This window comes from Dermacentor albipictus, chromosome 3 (assembly GCF_038994185.2).
Source record: "Dermacentor albipictus isolate Rhodes 1998 colony chromosome 3, USDA_Dalb.pri_finalv2, whole genome shotgun sequence".
NCBI classification, from domain to species: domain Eukaryota; kingdom Metazoa; phylum Arthropoda; class Arachnida; order Ixodida; family Ixodidae; genus Dermacentor; species Dermacentor albipictus.
In genome coordinates, this window is record NC_091823.1 from 7,291,808 (window position 1) to 7,311,236 (window position 19,429).

General features: G+C 43.5%; 1 protein-coding gene across 4 annotated transcripts in view; it reads left to right on the top strand.

Annotated features, from left to right (window-relative positions):
* Nup98-96 (nuclear pore complex protein Nup98-96) overlaps nucleotides 1-19,429 on the top strand; it is a 246,519-nt gene that overhangs the window by 125,219 nt on the left and 101,871 nt on the right. For all 4 annotated transcript variants that reach the window (XM_065424259.2, XM_065424261.2, XM_065424260.2 and 1 more), the window contains 5 exons: nucleotides 1,041-1,180; nucleotides 6,540-6,653; nucleotides 6,829-6,972; nucleotides 8,996-9,149; nucleotides 13,660-13,800. In XM_065424259.2, the coding sequence (XP_065280331.2) occupies nucleotides 1,041-1,180; nucleotides 6,540-6,653; nucleotides 6,829-6,972; nucleotides 8,996-9,149; nucleotides 13,660-13,800 (693 nt within the window). The remainder of the gene's footprint in view (nucleotides 1-1,040; nucleotides 1,181-6,539; nucleotides 6,654-6,828; nucleotides 6,973-8,995; nucleotides 9,150-13,659; nucleotides 13,801-19,429) is intronic.

Genomic DNA, 19,429 nt, shown 5'->3' on the forward strand with positions numbered 1-19,429 from the left:
GGGGCAATCCAAATGATTTCCAGTGTTCGTGCCGATGTCAATGAGAACACAATGGCCAACTGCTTTTGTAAAATGAGTTTTTTAATTGTCACAGAGGAGAGTTTCGCAGAATTTCAGGACAAAAACAGTTGTGAGCCCCTGAACAATGCTTTGTGCCAGCTGTCTTCTTGCCTGGGTGCCATGCCAGTTGAGTTGATTGCACAAGACTTCTTAAGTGTTGATGACGAGGTGCAAGCTGTGATGGAGTTGAATGAGCTAGACATTGGGGCAGATGTGGCTGGCGCCGAGAAGGCCAAGTCGAGTGGCAGTGAGGACCTTAGTGAACAGGAGGTGGTGCCTTCATGTAGAGCTGCTGAGCTGGCTTCAGCTTTCGTCTCTATTCGTCGCTGTTGCGCCGCAGTGGAGGGCACTGGGCTTTCGCATGTGGGCAGCCTCGACAGGGTAAAGATGAGTGTGATGAATTTCATGGCTTGAAAGCAAGTCAAGCTTACTGGTGTTTTCTCAGTGAAGTAAACTTTATAATCACATAGCATTTGTGAATGTTACAAAGTCCTTTCTTCTTTTTTTTTTCCGCTTCTAAAATAAAGTTTTTATCACCGTAGTGCTCTTGTCGACTTTTTGTATTCATGTTCAATAGTACTACCCTTCAGATTCAATCTATTGTTTTACAGTATCTGGCAAAACCATGCCCTTTCAAGTTTGTCAGTATTAAATATTTCCGAGGACACGAGAAGTGATTGCACCTCTGTCAGGAGAAGCGCACTTGCAGGGGCGTGGCACTGCATTTGCTATATCGAATGTGGTGGGGGACAAGAGCTCGATGTATGCATAGTACATTGCTGTATACTTTTGCATGGGATTTCCAAGGAGATTTTACAACTGTTTGATATAGACAATTTGACATATCCAAGTTTTATATATCCAGGGTTCACTGGAGTTCAATCTTTATGGATATGCAACTGTAGGTTATAAAACCCCTAAGCTTGCTCAAGCTGTGATTGAGCTTGTACCCAAAGTTGTTTCATTGTTCTCTTCTGCAGTGCACTTTCGTCGTATGGAAATAACTGTGTACCCTGATGACGATGACAAGCCTGCTGTAGGCGAAGGCCTCAACCGCAAAGCACAAGTTACTCTTGACAAAGTATGGCCAATCAACAAGACTACTCGTGAGCCAATTATGGTAAATGTGCCCTATTCCATCCTTTGTCTGGTAAATGCTTACTACAGTAAACTGCCTTAATACATACCTGCATGAAACATACTGTTACTAACGGTTACAAACAAGTGGTGACGAATCCCCATTGCAGTCTGTGGAAAGCCTAATGTTCTGGCTAACCACTTGTTGCAGTGGCTTGTTGTATGCTTATGGGTTAGTGCGTATGATGGTAACATATTGCTACGTAGCGGCTAGCCGCACTGTTTTGATTTGGGGTGTGGCTGACACTGCATGCATATAATGTATCCGGAGAGGCATGATGGCAGCCTCAGCAAAAAAGATTGCAGTCGGCAGGGGTGCTCAATAACCTACTGTTACCAGCCCTGTCACAATAAGTGGTGTAGTGGCGTTAAAAATGCACTGTACGCTTTTAAATCAAAATTATTTTTGTCGTACCTGATAGTACAGCCTAGACATAAGAAATATCACATGTAATGTTCTCTTACAAAAGTTTTATGTAAGCGTGCTATATTTAAAAAGCTATAAGTGGACATTGCCCCTTGTCAAGCTGCAGTAGTCGCACTCAAGTGTGTTCCATGTGGCTATGGCTATGCTTCCCTCGTTCGGCACAGTCATTTGGTGACGTGAGTATAATCCACTTCCGGTTGATTTGAACTAAGTGCATTTGCCTGTCTCTTTCCAGTGTAGTTTTTCTTTTTACTGGGGCGATGGTTGCTTCACAATGAAATTTACCATATTTATTTGAATATAGGGCAAGTTTTTTTTTTTTTTTCAGAATCTGTAGCCTCGAAGTCATCGTCCGTCTTATATGCGAGGCTGATAGATTCAGTTGCTGTCACAATATGGCGGCAGCAGTGCCACATTTCCAACCATCTAGGTTTTAGATACTAGCAGCACAGATTGTAGCAACTAATCAACCTTGGCAGTCAAGGCGGTACCATATTTTTGCATGTATAACCTGCACTGAGAATGATAAAGATATAAATTATAAAAATTAAAAATTAGCACAAAGTGTAAATTATGTGCGAATTTTGCCTTATTCAGCTTATTACAATTATTCTGGAGGCTTCCGATTATTTGGTATTTCTGGCAATCCCTGCCACATCTGAACAATCCGTAGGCTACTCTATATCGCCTTGTACTGCTGCACATACGTAAGTTCTATTTCTTGGGCCCCCCAATTGCACCCTCACCTTATAAGCATGACCGCTTTATAATTGAATAAATGTGGTACTTGCTGCATTCATGACTTATACAAAATGTAGTCCTTGCGCTATACTCTGCACACACGTGTGCACACATGTACAGTGCAGCCTTTACAACTTATGGCTTGGCTTTTCTTGTGGTTTGAGCTAGCTTGGCGACTACCAGATAGACTAGGCTTTGCTAGTGTCTGTGTCAAGGAGGCACAGGCCACATGAGCAATGACCATGCCAGTCACGTACCAAAACGAAAATATCACTATTTCTGCTTGATTATGTGGCCAAATTAGCACATGGCCATGCAGTCGGAGCCCAAATTATTGCATGCCGCTTTATGAGTGTTTCAAAGTGCTCATAAGTGTTTTTTATAAGTGTTTGAAATTTTGGTTGTCCTTATACATACATTATACAGGGCTGGTGGCGGTGTCATTGAGCTGTCCAAAAAATAAAGCATATCCAGATTATTGGTCGGTGACTGTATCGAGGTTTAACTGCATTTCCACAGTAACCTTGAGCATGAAATGACTGTAGATGACTCGTTAAGGTTTTTAGATTTACGACTTAGTATCTCTAGAGATCACTTGTGCTGGATATACGAGCCCAGACGGAACAAGCCACTTTTGTCTTATCTGTTGGCCCTTTCCAAGCTGTTTAAGCGGGGCATTGTAAATCTTTGCTTCACAAATGCCCTAAATAAGTCTTTCTTCCACTCTTGAACGTGCAGTCTCCTTGCGCAAGCCTCCCGCTTAACATGTGCTTGGTACCCTGAGCTTTTGTTAGTTTCAGCAGCAGAAAAGATATTAAAGAAAATCAAGCTGGGAGACAAAGCGACAGCTGACAGCACTGCCAAAGACAATCAGCCAGTCGCGGTGCCCCTTACATGCACAAGATATCGCACAGCTTGAAGAAGATGGGCAGTAAAGTAGATTTTAAAGTTTTTTCTGCGCCAGAAAAATTATAAGTGCTCTGTAGGCATGTGAATCCTTATGCCACACGACAAAATATTTGCACTACTAACCATAGGAAGCAGTTTAGAGCATGCGCCCTGGGTGTGGTTCACATGATTCCCCTGACTTGCGGAAAGAAATACGTTGGCTAAACAGGCAGACGTTTAAATGAGTGATTTAAAGAGCATTTTTACAATGTTTACACCACCGTGCAAGGTCATCTTGGCATTTACTGCAGAGACTGCTTTTGTGAACCTGAATTTGAAAACTGCGTCGTAATCTCCAAACACCGAGAACAACTTGCACATGAAATCATAGAGGCTGACAAGATACAGCGGCTGGGTGACCTTTGCATCAGCATGCCCTCTATTGCCCTTACAAAAAAACAAAATCAGGTATCTGACTGTGAGGCAATAGGGGTTCATGTGTGACATAATGCAAAAGTTGTTTTTCATTACTTTTGCTCATGTACATAGTTCTTGTGATTTCGCAAATAAAAATCAGTTGAAGTCAGTGCCTGTGTTGTGTTCTTCCTTCAGTCCTTGTTTTTTGTCAAACAAGTCAATATTGAATCACCAACTCGCCCAAGCTTCAACCTTATCAACCTTGAGCAGGTTTTTTTTTTTCCCCAGTAGAAAGTTTATGCTTAGTTTACTGTTTCTTTCTTTTTTTTTGCGGTAAATGCAGTCGATGCTCTTTACAACGAACCATAATAATTTAGCAAGAAATGTTCATTATATTCGAAGTTTGTTCTAGCCAAAATAAAACCATGGTATGTTCAGAAATGGTGGAACTTCAGATATACAGTGTATTCAACCTAAGAGAGAACAATAGTCTTTGATATCCAAAAGTTATCTTATGCCGATTTGTTTTAACAGGCTTAGACTATTTGGTTTGCTAATAAAGTGAAACCTCGCTAAACCGTAGTTGGCTGGAGCTCTGAAAAAGTAGTACTAAACGGTAGTACTGTTTAACCGAAATAGCATGAGCTCGCCCACTTACCTGTCGAAAACTGAACTCAGAGAGAGTGCGATGAAAGGGCAAAAAAACATGCAGTATTTATTGACTTCGCGTGAAAAAAGTGTTATTTTCGTTTCATGCCGCGGCAGCCTAGCGCGATGACAGCGGTCTCAAACTTACTAAAGCTGCGTGCCAGCTTTTCAGCCAGCCTCCTCCTCTTGGCAAACACTGGCATGGCAGATTCCTCGTTGGCGTTACTCATTCTCCGTGCACGCGCGCAGTAGTGCTGCAGGAGTCCCGGGGCGCCTTTTTCATTGCCGGGAGCTGGAGTTCGGAATACTTTTTGTTCGGGATAGTTACGTTATCGCGCCCCTGTTCTCGTCGCGACGATTGCATTCATGAGGCTGATGTAACGCGCAGCTTCTGCCACTGTCGGGCCTGAACCACCCATGCTGTCACTTTCCGTGTCGTCCTCATCATTGTCGCTAGTCGACACTTCGGCAACAACAGAGGCAACGATGCTGAAAAGTCGAACCTCGTAGCCAACATCTCTTTGCGGTCGCATGCAGCGCTGCCGAGCAACTTCTTCGCATTCCAAATGCCACACACTGTAGTCAACAGGAGATCCCTGTCTCGTGCCAGCGCCGAATTCTTCGTGTCACGTTCGATGGCACGGACGATGTGTTTGAAGGCGGCCACGCGAGACAGTCTCGCAGAAGCATGGGTCGGTGCACGCGCAGCACGGCACGTCCGCACCGCTTGACGATCTCGAACCCAAGAGAGCAAGCGCTTTCTCTTTCGGCGCCCAAGTAACCCCGCAGCAGCGCGACAACGCGCCATCTCCCGCACTGCGCCTCAACCATTCCGACTGCCGCGGGCGCCAGGCCACGCGGCGGGCAAAGCCGCCCTGCAGAAGACGAGCTATGCGGGAAAACTAGATCTCAGGGGAGGCGTGAGAGTCGCGCATCCCCACACAGTTTAATAGTGGACCTGTGTATTGTGGCAGTTCTTTATTTATTGCCCAGAATGTTTTTCATTCCTGTTTTTAAAATACAGAAGGGCTAAACCGGCTTTGCTGAAGTTAGGTTATATAAGGCCAATCTGCGCAACAGACGAAAGAACCGCGCATCATGTGACTTAACACCACTCCACGTGTAGCCAGCGCCAGCGGTAAAGAGCAGGCGCCGTCCGCGCCGTTTCAATCTCAGGCTTGGCCTGATTTGCCACCTGTCAAAGAATCTGATATCTGGGGGGTCACAGCAAGCTTGTGTGGTGCTCGCTACCCTCCCCTCTTCCTCTCCCTCCTCATTCATCCACCGTCTCTCGCTTTCGTGTGAAGGGCGGTGTGTCAGCTTTCCGAGTGTTGCATGGCTGCTGCGAGTAGATCTGCATTGATTTCGCACCGAACCGTAACATTAGTCACCGGTGCCTGATGAAGCAGCGCCGATTAGGCCTGATAGCCGAGGCAGCGTGGCCGGGACAAAAATTTGACGCAACGAAATGCTTGCTGCTAATATGTTCGTATAGGTGGCTCATCTGTGATTGGTACTGAAATTGTGCTTGCGGGTCAGATTGACAGCTGTTGAAGTGACGTGTAGTTCGTCGCTGCATATCCAGAAGGATCTGCGTGCCTATCAGCGGCTAATCGGCTCAGTTTTCGCACTTTATAAAATTTGTGCCGTCTTTGTTGCCATTCCCTCTATCCGTCTTCGCATTATTATTTCCATTGGTCCTGCTTGCCCAGATGAACCTTGTACTGAAAAACCGGCCGCCGTCAATGCGATGCCGTTAAGCGAACTGTTGCGTTCGGGCGCTCTATGTGCAATTCCTGCATTGGGCTGATGGCAGGCAATACTAACAATGGCAGTCCACTACTACATCAGTCGGGGCAGCCCGATTGCGGTGCCCTCGTTTCTCCTTTTGCACCGCAAGTGAAGTCAAATGCTCACTTAGGCAGCATCGTGCATGAGGGGCTCTGCGGTGCATGCAACCTGTGGCACTGTGCAGGTAGCCAAATAGAATTTATCAAACATTCAAGAGATCGAATTGTAGATATTGGATTTGCAAATGGAATCGAACATTCACTATTCTATTTGATTTGGTAATATTTGAGTATTCACACATCCTGAAATATTATGCATGTATAACAAATAATGTGAGTCCAATGAATAATGCAGAAAAAAATATCTAGTTAATAAATTTGATTGAGTATTTACAATCTCAATTTGTGTGGCTTATTTATCTCTTTTTCAGGACCCAGAAAAGCTGAAGGCACTTAATTATCAAGAGAAACTGGAGAGGACTACTGCGAAAATTGGAGGTCGTTTTCTGGAATACAGGCCAGAAACTGGGTCTTGGGTTTTTGAGGTGGGTCCAATCTCTGTATTGCAGCTAGGGAAACAAAGCACTCTGGGCTGCTTAGTTGTGTTTATCTTAATATTACTTGTCAAAGTTTTGTTCACCTGGATCCCATTGTCCTGTCAACTCTTATCAGCTTGGTGTTGTAACTACAATCACTTGTGCTCGTTTGTCTGTTTTGTAGGTGCGACACTTTTCCAAATATGGTTTGGACGAATCTGACAATGAAGTGGACGAGGTTGCAGTCCAGACAGCTACATCAGCAAAGTTGCCACAGCAGGCAGCAGCCGTAAAACCTGCTGATGGCACTGCAGACAAAGTCACTCAGGTGTGGTTATAGGAAAATTTTACCTAAAGCCTATTCTTCTTGCATCTCCTCCTGTTACAAGTGCAGGCCTTTGAATTTTGTTGAAGATAGGATGCTTGCCTTAATAACTTTTGATGTACCTTGGGCTTTCAAACTCCTTAACTGCAAAGAAGAAGGATCTTATGACACTAAATGTACTTTTTCTTTGTGTGCTGTTCAGATTGAGGTTGTGTGAATGAATATCATAGACTAGCATTAGTGGCTTTGTTAGTGCTTCGAGTGTCACGACTGTAAATGCCTGGCAGCAACTGCACATTTAAATGAATGTACATTTGAAGAAGGTCACCCCTAGCATTGTTCCAGAGGGTGTTGATATTTTATTTTTTCCTATGGTGCTAGTGCTTCTTAACTACCACCAGAACTGATTTTTCTCTTCACGTAATGGTAGCTAGCGCGGGGAAGACTAGGAGTATTCGTGCTTCACCTTGTCTGCTGCCGCATTCTCACACCCGTGCATGGGCACTTTAGGTTCAGCATTAGTGCGCAGGCCATTTCCATTGAAGGACATCGCAAAGACAAGTTTATATCTTTATAAGCATCCAAATTGCAACTACTGTACAAGATGCCCATCTTCATTGGTTCTCCCAAAGGAGTGTAATTGCTTTGCTTAGAGGTGGGTGCTTGCTGTAATATGATACCTCTTCACATGTGTTTATTTTTCAAGGCAGGCAAGAAGCAACTGCATTTTGTTTAGCAATCCCTCGAACTATTACTGGAAGTTTCTCACCCGTATAGATTTTGCGACAGGTGTGCAACCACTGTCAGTATCCACAGTGAGTCTGTGGACGCTGACATGCACGCCTTGCTTTCGCTATAGCCTATCATGCTGGCGGTTTCATAGCCATGTTCAAGAAGAAAAAAATATACTTTACAAATTTAGCTTTATTTGTAAAAAATTTGGACGACGCTTAAGCTTCATCTTTAAGAGTGGAACACAGAGTGGAACACCCTTAACACGATAGCATTCAAAGATGCCAGACTGTTTCTCACACTTCCTGGAAACTGCAGCTTATGTAACCATTATGTTTACCGGGAAACTCTGGTGGGAAATGCTGTGCACGAAGGCAAGCTTTCTGGTAGAAAGCAGCCTCTGGTGGGCCATGATGCGGCGGAGGCGAGTGCCATCTGGAGGTGTTGCAAGGAACCAGGCATGCCACTTTATGGCCTTTGGGGTTTGTGCGTGCAGGGACCACGGCCGCTCTATGAATTTTAGAAACGCTGGAAAATGGGTTGTGTTTGAGTTTCCGCTATTGGGTTAAAATATATCTTACCTTGTATCCATACATTGAAGAATAAAGCATGTATGCCACGTGTGTACAATATTTTTTCATTTAATGTTACTTAAGAAGTGTTTACTAAATTTTTCTTGAAATAAAGTGTTCTGAAGATATTAACCCTTTGAGGGTCCATGATGTAAATATACGGTGCCGCGAACAAGTCCGAAAATGGTCGGTGTCGTATATTTACGGCTCTGTCTGTACGTTTAAAAAGCATGCCAATTTCCTAACTTTTTCTTTTCTGTCATGTGCTGCCACTATATGGGAATACAGGGAATTTTTCTCGCGTGCCTCCCGCTCTCTGTTTTTGTTGCATGGTTTGTTTTAGCGCTATTTTGCTCCCGAGTGTCTATATACTACCGCTCGCGCATTGGCGCGCGCGGGGTGGCCGTTTGGGTTTTCTTTCGCGGGCGGTTTTGGCTTACGCTTGCAAAACTGGTATTGCGCTTTTGCGCTTGCAAAACTCTTGCTCGGAATTTTACGGTAGTTAATTTAGCAAAAGTGAAATTTCATTGCAGTTGGCCTCTAATTAAGGAAGGGTGAAGACAGTGATGAAATTTCAAAATTTTTTTAAATAGGTTAGGTTGTGGATCGCTTTTCTTTTCCACTTCTCTCTTGCCTAGCCATTTTTTTCTTTCTTTGTATTTATTATTATTATTATTATTATTATTCCTTTCTTTAAGACGTCTGTTTGCTTCCATTTCCAGAAGCCTCCCTCAGCTGCTGGAGTCCCCTCTACTTATGCTGCCTGCCTGGAATCTGACACCGCAGCTGGATATGGTTCAGATGATGATGCGATGGAGGATGTGGAGCCATCCTCCGCTGGAACAGCAGACAGGCTCAGCAGTGATGACACATTCTGTAAGTGACTTTCCCAAAGTCAGAAAAGTTGGGTGAATTTGAGTGCTTACTTGTACAGTAAGACCTTGTTAATATGTTCATGCTTAATGAGTAATTCCGTAGTATCCATGAATCCCCCAACTTACTTCCATTTAACTTAATGTACTGGCTGACGGCTTACCGTATATGCTCGATTCTAACGCACACCTGTTTCCCTTGACCCAAAAATTAAAAAAATGAAAACCTCGATTGCAACGGGCATCCGTTCTCGATGAAAAAAAAAAGTACAATATCGCACACCTCGTGCATTTATATAAAAATACTATTTTCTCTCATTTGGAAAAAAAAAACATTAATTCCCAATACACTAAAGTTGCGATGAATAAAAACAAAAGTAAAACTGGTATCGACAAAACAATGTGCAGTGCAACACTGCACATTGTTTGTCAGAGTCACCGCAGTGTTGCACTGTTGCACTTTGTTGCACTGCACAGAGTCACCGCAGTGCAACAAAGCAATGCGGTGACTCTAGTTTTTTCGTGGCCGGAAGACAAAACGCGCACTTGCTTCACCCCCTTCTTTTCAACGGTTGTGGTGGCAGGCATGTCAAAGTAGAGCACCGTCTGATGGGCATTTCCAATCTGTCCGAAGCGGTAGCCGTTTCTATGGCACAACTTCAAAACGTACCGCTGAAAACTGCAATTTTTCTTCATATTCTTCGGGCAATTTTTGGCATATCCCTGTCCGCCTTCAAAGAGAAAAGCTTTTTCGTTTGATAAAATTTGATAGACAGCACCTGCTCGCTTTGAAGTCCCTCCGCACCAGCCCTTTTTGTAGGGCTAACTGCATCGTCCGTACTTTGTTCAGATCAGTTGTCACAGGCCGCTGTGCCGCTTGCTGCTCTTGCACGTATTCTGCGAGTAGCTCTTCTATTTCGGCGAAGTGGCCCTGCTTCGGGCTACTGAAACCCTTCCTTGTTGCTTTGTTGGTGAAAATATTCTCCTTCTGTTTGTGCCAGTCCTGCACGCAAGTTTTGGGAACTCCGAATGCCCGTGATGCGGCCCGATTTCCATCCGTCTCTGCGCACGTGATAATTTTCCTTTTATATACGGCATCTTGGTGGACTCTGCATGTCTTCGCAGTTGGCGCTTCTATGCTGATTGAATAAACGCAGAAAACGGGAAGACAGGCGATAGACTACGTTACACCAGCGCCTGGTTACACATACAACATGGAGGTATGCACATGGCGGAAGCTATTGCAGCTAGGCTAGAAGCAAGTAAAGTGGGCCATTTTTTTAATGCTGATGGCGATATGGTAACAGGGATTTAGGGTCGTACTCTATTCTAACGCACATGTAATTTTTGTACCCATATTATAAAAAAAAAGGTGCGCATTAGATTCAAATAAACATGGTAAGCTGTAGTCGCTTACCGCAGTTCAAACGATTATTGCGTGGTATTTACTTCGTTTTTTGGCACGTACAAGCACGTAATTGGCAAAATGTGGTGCGTGCAGACCATAGATACGGAAAATGCAGCACACGGACCTTTCACAGACTGTTGTCGCCACCAAAAGTGACGTCAGAACATGGTGGCTATGATGTGTTTCCTGTTCCTATAGCTTCTGGCACTTCCACGTTGTCCACAGTGATGAGGTGGAAGTGGATGATGGCCCTTCTGTATCTGATGATAGTGTGCTGTGTAACAAGCATGTGACACCCCCTTGGGCATAATCTTTGTTGGCCCGCCAGGCTCGGTGGCCTGCCATGCTCGGCAGGCAACATTGGGCACCACACCCATTAAACACCGACGAGCACAGGTGCTCGGGGTCAGTCATCGTTGGTCACCACCATGTTGCGGAGCGTCTATCGTCGTTTCAATAACCCTTCTATCGTACAATCCCGGAAAGGGTTGCTGCCGGTGTCACTGCGCAGTTTTCGAAAGTCGCTCCCATGACGTCGTCCCGCGCATGTGCATCGCGAGAAAAGCATCCTGCTCGGAACTAGGCTGCACCCACACTTGAATTTAGTGATGAGGACTCGAGTTATGATTCCGAAGATGGCAGTAAAGCAGATTCAAGCTTTGATGGCGACAATGTTTTGAGTCGGCATGGGACATCCACATCTGTTGACTGGCGAGTTTACAGCCTTGAGCGGTCTCCTTCCTTGTGCGCCCTTATCTGCTGATCTTTTTCGACGGCTTGAGAGCTCTACTGATTATCTTCAGGGTGCATACTTCACTTGGTTATCATGTGCTGCCATTGGCAGCAAAGAAACATCCATTCATGCCAAGAAGGCTGCCCGTAGCACATCTAGGCCCAGCGCTACAGATCAGCGCGAGACAGTATGTCTGCGCTGCTCTGATTTGCGCAGTATGTCTGCAAGCTTAAACCGCGGCAATAACTGTATACAATGCCCCAAACTTTGCAAAAACAATCTCCATTAGAGAATGCAAGAGTTGTCCACTGCGTATATTCGGCCAAGGGTTTGACATCAAACCATTGCAGGAAGTTTGCCGCTAACCGATAATCAAAGCCCAGGATATGGACTAGACTGAAGACTGTAAATGTGACTAGTGTTTCTACCAAGTTAGTCTACCAAATTAGTCTGTGCACTTACAAAACACAACGGGTTGAATGTGCCCTGAAACACTTTTTAAATATAATAAGAAAATGTGGCCAATCTGTTGTAGAGGCTACTGTGAGCACGCGAGCCAAGTATTACTGCACTGCATGCAGCAAAGAATTTACATTGGGCGCGTTAAGTTAGCGCGCTCCGAACTCCAAAGGAGCACGCTCGAGTGCGCTCGAGTGCGACGCCTTCGGAGCTTAACTTAACGGCCATTTTCGCCGACTGTTTTCGGGTGCACGAACGTGCCGTCTGGCGAATGTTATGTTGCTTCCGCATCCGCTATTGCACTTCGCGCGCTTCTCGAATATGGCCCCGCCGACCGTACTTCTGCAGCCCTTGTTTAGACGATGAAGAGGTAGAAGAACTTGACGCGCGGCGACGGAGGCAGCAGCAGCAGCTTACGATGCGATGCAAGCTCAAAGCGCGCCAACACGTTGCCGATCTCGCCTGACAGCAGCTTCAGACGCCCGGCAGCGCGGCAGCGAGAGGAACGAGTGGGCAAGGAGAACGGACTTGCATTGGTGGAAAGAGTAGGAAAGACGTCATTTTTCCGGAAGCCGTAGCGGGTGCGCGCTCTCGCGCACCGTTTCCAGGATGGTGCGCGTAGAGCGCGCTCCGCAATCACGCACCGGAAGTCGCTTTTTAGCCGTTAAGCTTAAAAGAGCGCGCTCTGCTGGCTAGAGCGCGCTCGAGCGCCTTAACTTAACGCGCCCAATCTCATGTCAAAAACAGCGAAAATGCACTTGCTCTCACTTATGCGATGCCATCACGCTTCATCGAAAGTAGGCGGCACATCTACACTATTGGCTTATTTCGTGATTGTGAGAGCATTTTCAGTAATACATAATTGCAAATTTTGAGTTAAATAAATGAAAATATATATGCCTGTAATCCGAAAAAGACAAAAAATAATTTCATCTTTGCACTGCGCGTAGCTGTGTCAGGTGTGGGTAGCCCTAGACCTGTCAGCAGCATGCTGCATAGCGTAGTCTACCACGGCCGCCATGGGGTGCTGCAACGAGCCCTTTCGCCGCTGCGACACTAAACTTTTGGCCAGGGCTTCACGCTCTTGGCTTCTCTGCTGTGTAGCTTTTTAGCGCGCTAGCAGAGACGAAAAAAGAGAGAATGCTGGGTATTGGTGTTATAACTTCACTCGTAATTGAAGGATTTGAAAAACTTTTTTTTGAGGCATGAAATTTGCGAGACTTAACGTCCTTCAGTAGTGAGGCCATTCTATATGATTAGTTAGAAAAGTCTTTCACAGCCTCTTGAAGCTTGCGTGTAGGCGAAAAGCGTCAGGCTGAATTTGTGCAACACAGCATTAACTGCTGGTGTCCTGCAGTAGGGTCGCAATTCACAGCATCACCACGATGCATCACAAGCGAACACGAAACACTCCTGCGGCTCAACCACCACAAACTTTTTAGTAGATTGAAGCACCATAGTGAGCAAGAGCCTGTAAACAAATTTTCTGTGCTTTTGAGTAATAAATTTTGATCTTGGCATTCTTGCATTAAAATATTTGAATGGCCCCTTGAAGTTAACCTGACTCCATAGATGAACCTGTTTCCCTTTTTGAAAGTAAACAACCAACTTTTTTTTAGATTTGTCAATATGTGGTTTTAATGTTGTGGTTTTACAAAAGTCCCGCAACTATTTGAACCATTTGCTTTGAAATTATTTGACCTTAATTACTGTTTGCTTCGGCTTTGTTTCTGACCAAAAAATTTATATTCTTACAAGCCTGCAAACTTGTCTGGAGTAAATTATAGCATGGGAAACTTTTCTTCATTCACCTAGTGTGACAACATCCCCATTTGGAAAAGTGGTGTAATATCTAGTGTCTTGAAGAGAAAAATCATGTGCAATGAACTGTGCTCTTCATTAATGTTGCTGCAGCACCTGGGACACCTGGTGCCAGCTACAAGCCGGTGACTCAGCAGCTAGCAGAAGCACTAGGAGTGAGTCCTGAGGCAGCGCAGAGCATGAAGGCCTCTTTTTTTGCCCAGGACAGGGATGATGATGACGAAGAGGATCATGGTGGGTGTGCTTGTCTTGCTTTGTAGCTTAGTAATGTTGCTGCTTACCAGTGCACCTGCAAGCCACATGTGATGCAGGCGCCATGTTATTTGTGACTATATTAATGGACCACATGAAGTGAAGCGGCGCACTTGCCTTTATGGGCTTCACTCAGCCAACTAAACTTATTGTGCCATAGGGACCTGTGTAACATCATTACTGTGAAACAGTGTATGCAACATTACCTATTTGCATAAAAATTCGAATTTCAATCCAATTAAATTTTGATATAACGAAGCAAACTTCCAATTTTATTGACTTCTTTATATTGTTACAGGGATGTTACAAGTATAGAAAGGCTATATTTATAATATATATACAGGCTGAGTCAGAGTAGTTAAGATGGCTGACCACCAACAACATGAAGCAGCCAGCATCTCCAATCTTCTTCGTCCTCTCCCTTCTTTCATCCCTTCCATAACAATATCGAGGTTTATCTGTACATTGATTCTACACACTGGTGGTGGTGCCTTGGAGAAATCCAAATAAGCGCTCTGGTCCAGAAAAATCAGACGTCGGAAAAATCGGTTGATGACTGTATCCAACATTTTTGCTACAAGAATTCATATTATGAGCCACGTACAATCAAACTTGCTTTGCTGTAACCGATACTGCATCAGGTCCCAAATTTTTTGCTTCGTTATAGCGCAAGAATGCTTTGTGGAAATTAAACATGGCTATCGTATACTAGAACCTCTTTGAGTGACACGAACGCGCCTCTTCGTCAGACACATTTTGTGTCGGCAGTAATGGCAGCGCTGCAGTCTCTAACTATTGAAGATGAATTGTGTTGCGCGCTGCAACACTGCAGGTTCGGAGTGCGCATGCGACATCTGGCCAGACATGCTCCAGGTTAGCCATAGATAGTGCTGTGGTTTGCTAGACACATTCAATAATGAGCGACGACAATGCTGCCACTATGAGCACCACCTTGTGGGACACGTGTGATACGGTGCAGTGCGGGTCAGATGGTGCACTGCCCATGTACTATAGTTCATTGTAGCATGGGCAATGAAATTTTATATTTACTTCCTTATATCCGATTGTTCATTACTATATCTGTGTTCATTACATCGAGGTTTGATTGTATAGAATTTTGAAATAACACTTATCAGTACAAACAAATTAGTGTTTCCCTTCTTTTAGAACCATAAAGGCAGAAGCTTTAAAACTGGCACCCACTGTGATTTAAACATGCAATCTTGTATTAGAGTGCAAAAGCACACATGATTCAATATGATGCTAGCATTATCTTTTTCTTTTTCTTTTCTTTTTTTGAGTGGAGGCATGTTGCTCTTTATCATGGCTAATTAGTGCTCCTTGCTCCATTGTAATGCCAGAAACGTATGAGTACTTGTCATTTGGCTTGAGACTCCTGTCGTTTTTGCCATGTGGCAGAACATGTTGAAGGCACAAAGCAATGCCTATAGGAGTCCTCCACTACGGCGTGCCCCATTATCAGAAAGTGGTTTTGGCATGTATTTTATTTTTATTTATTTATGAATACTGCGATCTTGTACACAAGATCATAGCAGGTGGGAAACATTGTGTGAGATACAGAATTACAGACACAAAGAAAACAAAATTGCACATAGAGATTCAACAAGAGAATACAGCGACAAGGTCAATTAACAGCAATCAATTCAAATGCTCTTGAAATGAATGTAATGATGTCTGTTTGACAACGTCATCCGTGAGGTTATTCCAATCAGTGATGGTCCTTGGAAAAAAGGAATATTTAAAACAATTAACTCTCGGATTTAATGGTGTTATAGAAAGAGAATGGCGATTTCTAGTTTGGTACCCCGAGGAATAGGTAAGGATATTGGAGGTGTCAACTTTGAGATTGTTATTAATTAATTGATAGAAAAACTTTAAGCGACATATGCGATTTCTGTTAGGAATAGAGGGTAAACCGCTTTTCTTGAGGAGGTCACTGACTGATGCTCGCCCGTAAGTGTTATATATAAACCTTACTGCTTTCTTTTGGATTCTTTCAAGTTTATTTATGTTTACCTTTGTAAAAGGGTCCCAGATAATTACTGCATATTCTAAGATTGGTCTAATAATAGTGTTGTAGGCAAGGAGGCGTGTGCCAGGGGTTGCTAGCTTGAGCGAGCGTCGTAAGAAAAAAAGCTTTCGGAGAGCGTTTGCTGAAACATAGTCGACATGCCTGGTCCAAGAAAGGTTATCAGAGATCCATAGACCTAGATACTTATATTCTGTGACTTCGTGAAGAAAATTATTATTAGCAGTGTAGTAATATAGAAGAGGGAGCTTTTTAAGTGTTATTCTCATAAATACGGTTATTTCAAAGTTAATTGACATTTGCCACTTCTCACACCAAGAAACTATTCTTGCAAAATCATTATTCAGCCTAATTTGATCATCAGTCGAACTTATTTTCTCATACAGCACGCAGTCGTCGGCATATAACTTAACACGTACTGACAGGTTTTTAACAATATCATTAATAAATATTAAAAACAGTAGGGGGCCGAGGACGGATCCCTGGGGAACACCAGAATTGACAGGAACGTAATTGGAGCAAGTTTTGTGCAGTTCGACAAACTGACGGCAATCAGATAGGTACGATTGTATCCATGTTAATATCTGTTTATTATTTATAATAAAACTGAGTTTATGAAGCAGTTTCTTGTGCGAAACCTTATCGAAAGCTTTTCGAAAGTCCATAAAGATAACATCAGTTTGTTTTCCTTCGTTGATTGCTGTCGCAAAATCATGGATTGTTTCGACCAGTTGAGTGCATGTGGAATACCCTCGTCTAAACCCGTGTTGAACATCTGCCAGTACATTATGCTCGTCGAGGAAATTAGTTAGATGCTTATGAATGATGTGTTCCAATAATTTGCACGTTGTCAAAGTTAATGAAATAGGGCGATAATTTTCAATACACGTCTTCTCTCCACTTTTATGCAAAGGCTTAATTCTAGCAGTTTTCCAATCACATGGTAGAACACCTTCTTTCAATGATCGAGTGAATAGGACGCACAAATACTTTGAACACCACTCTGCATACTGTTTAAGGAAGGCATTCGGAATATCATCTGGTCCAGGTGATTTCTTAACATCCAGTTTTAATAATAGATTAAAAACACCCTCTTCAGAAATTATAATATCAGGCATGGAAGGAAGGGACATGCTAAAGGGTGGGAGACGCCCGTCATCTTTCGTGAAAACTTTCTTAAAGGTGTTATTAAATGCTGATGATACCTGGACATTGTCACTTACATGTTGTCCATTTATAATAAATGCATTGGTAGAACGAGAAACTGGTGCAATTGACCGCCAAAACTTTTCAGGTGCAGTTTTTATAAAATCCGGAAGTTTTTTATTGTAGTATTTTTCTTTATCTTTCAGAATGCATTGTTTTAATTTCTCTGAAACTTCATGAATTTTTGCCTCTAAAAAGGCTGAGCTTGATTTTTTTATTCTTTTCTTTAATCGCTTTAGCTTGCGCTGCAATTGCAAAGTTTCTCGCGTAATCCAAGGATTGTGATTGTCTGACTTCTTGCATATCACTGGTACAAAACGCTGAATGCAGTCACGAACAATGTTTTTGAAAACAAGCCACAGGTCATCCACGCTACAAGTGCTGTGCAGAAAACTATAATAATGAAGATCTAACATATCAATAATCGATTCATTGTCAGCACGGGCAAAATTCGGAAAGTGTCGAATATCACCCCTTCGGTCCAATAATACGTCTTCTATTACCAAGATTACGGCTTGATGATCAGAAATACCGGCCACTACATTACATGAAAGGTTTTCTTTGATATTGCCTCGTACCAAGAATAAATCCAATATTGATGAAGAATCTTGTTGGATTCTAGTAGGGTTCTTCACAATTTGTAAGAGATCGAAATGAAACATGATATTAAGCAGAGCTTCTCCTACAGCGTGCGGAGATTGAACAGAAAAAGTAGCCCAGTTTATGTTTGGTAAGTTAAAATCTCCAGCTAAAATTAACTTATCGTCTGGTTTCGTGTAGCAATAAAGATATTTCTTAACTTCATCTAAGACGGCGACAGAGGAACCGGGAGGCCTATAAATAGCACCAAGGACATATCGGAAATTGTTAGCATATACTTTACAAAAGACAGCTTCAACTGTGGCAACGTCAGGCAGTTTTAAAATCTGAAATGTGCTTTTGAACAGTATAGCCACTCCGCCACCTCTTCTGTCGCGGTCTTTCCGAAAGACTTTATAGTTTCTTGGCACAAATTCAGAATCAAATATTTCTTCATCTAACCATGTTTCTGTTAGCACAGCTATGTCCGGATCATGCGTTAACAGCATACCTTCCAGATGGGAGACCTTGTTCACAACGCTACGACAATTAATACTAATTATTGTTAATGTCCTCTTGTTTTTCTTTTGTGGTCATTTCTTTCTTTCAGAAATTTTGTAGCGAGCATTGTTCGCCGAGTCCCAAGCAAACATTGATCCCAAGCCCACTGATTCCGAACGCCAGGCTGCTGCTGGCGTTCGGAACGCCAGGCTGCCGAGTCCCAAGCAAACATCGTACCATCTACACACAGCTTGTTAAAAAAAAGCTTCACCTTAGCTCCGTTCGATCTCTCTTCCGCTGAGCTTTGCCATAACTTCTTTCTAATATTTCGAATGGCGAAAGAAAAGTCTTCCGTGATCGAAAATTCTGTTCCCTTGAGCTTATAGCAAGCTTTTAGGACGGAACCCTTTTCGCGGTAGTCTAAAAATTTAATGATTACTGGGCGACCATTTTTGCTCTTTTTTCCAAGCCTGTGGCATCTCTCTATGCCTTTAACAGTAACATCCAGTTTTTCTTGGAACACAGTCTCGTTCACCTTCGTGATAAGTGATTCAGCAGTTTTGTCGCTCTCTTCTTTTATTCCGAAAATAATCAAGTTATTCCTCCGGCTCCTGTTTTCTAGCTCATCAACCTTGTCTTGCAGGTATGTCACTTTATCTTCCAACTCAGTCGTTGTTGATTTTAACTCGCAAATTCGCTCTTTTAGTTCATTCAAGGACGCCATCTGAACCTCTAGCAACTTCATCTTTTCGTTCAACCGTGCGATATCTGCTTCAATCTTTCCTTGATTTGTCAAAATGTTGTTGATGGAAGCTGTCATATCACTCTGGCCCGAAAGAATCATCTCCAACATTTCCTTATCAGTAGGACCTGGATTTGACTCAATGTCGCCACAGCTCAAAAGGCTCTTCCTAAATGAACACACATCCGAAAGTAAATTTCTTATACTAAGTGGGCAAGGCAGCAGCAGTAGGAAACGGTCATCACTGCGATAACATTTGGCATGTAAGTATGCACTAACCTGCACGATAAAGCAGAATGGGTTGACCATTGTGTCCGATGTGCTGCTGCCGAGCCCACTGATTCCGAACGCCAGGCTGCTGCTTCTTATACCCACCGGTGGAAGCCTATGATGCGACGTCACCGATGCCGGCGCAGGCGTAGTAGCCACAATGAGTGGCTGGAAGATGTCGTCTACGGGGCAATCAATGTCTCGTGCAGATACGTCGATGACCAAGCGCTGCATGGCAATTCCTTCTTCTGCGCAGGCACACG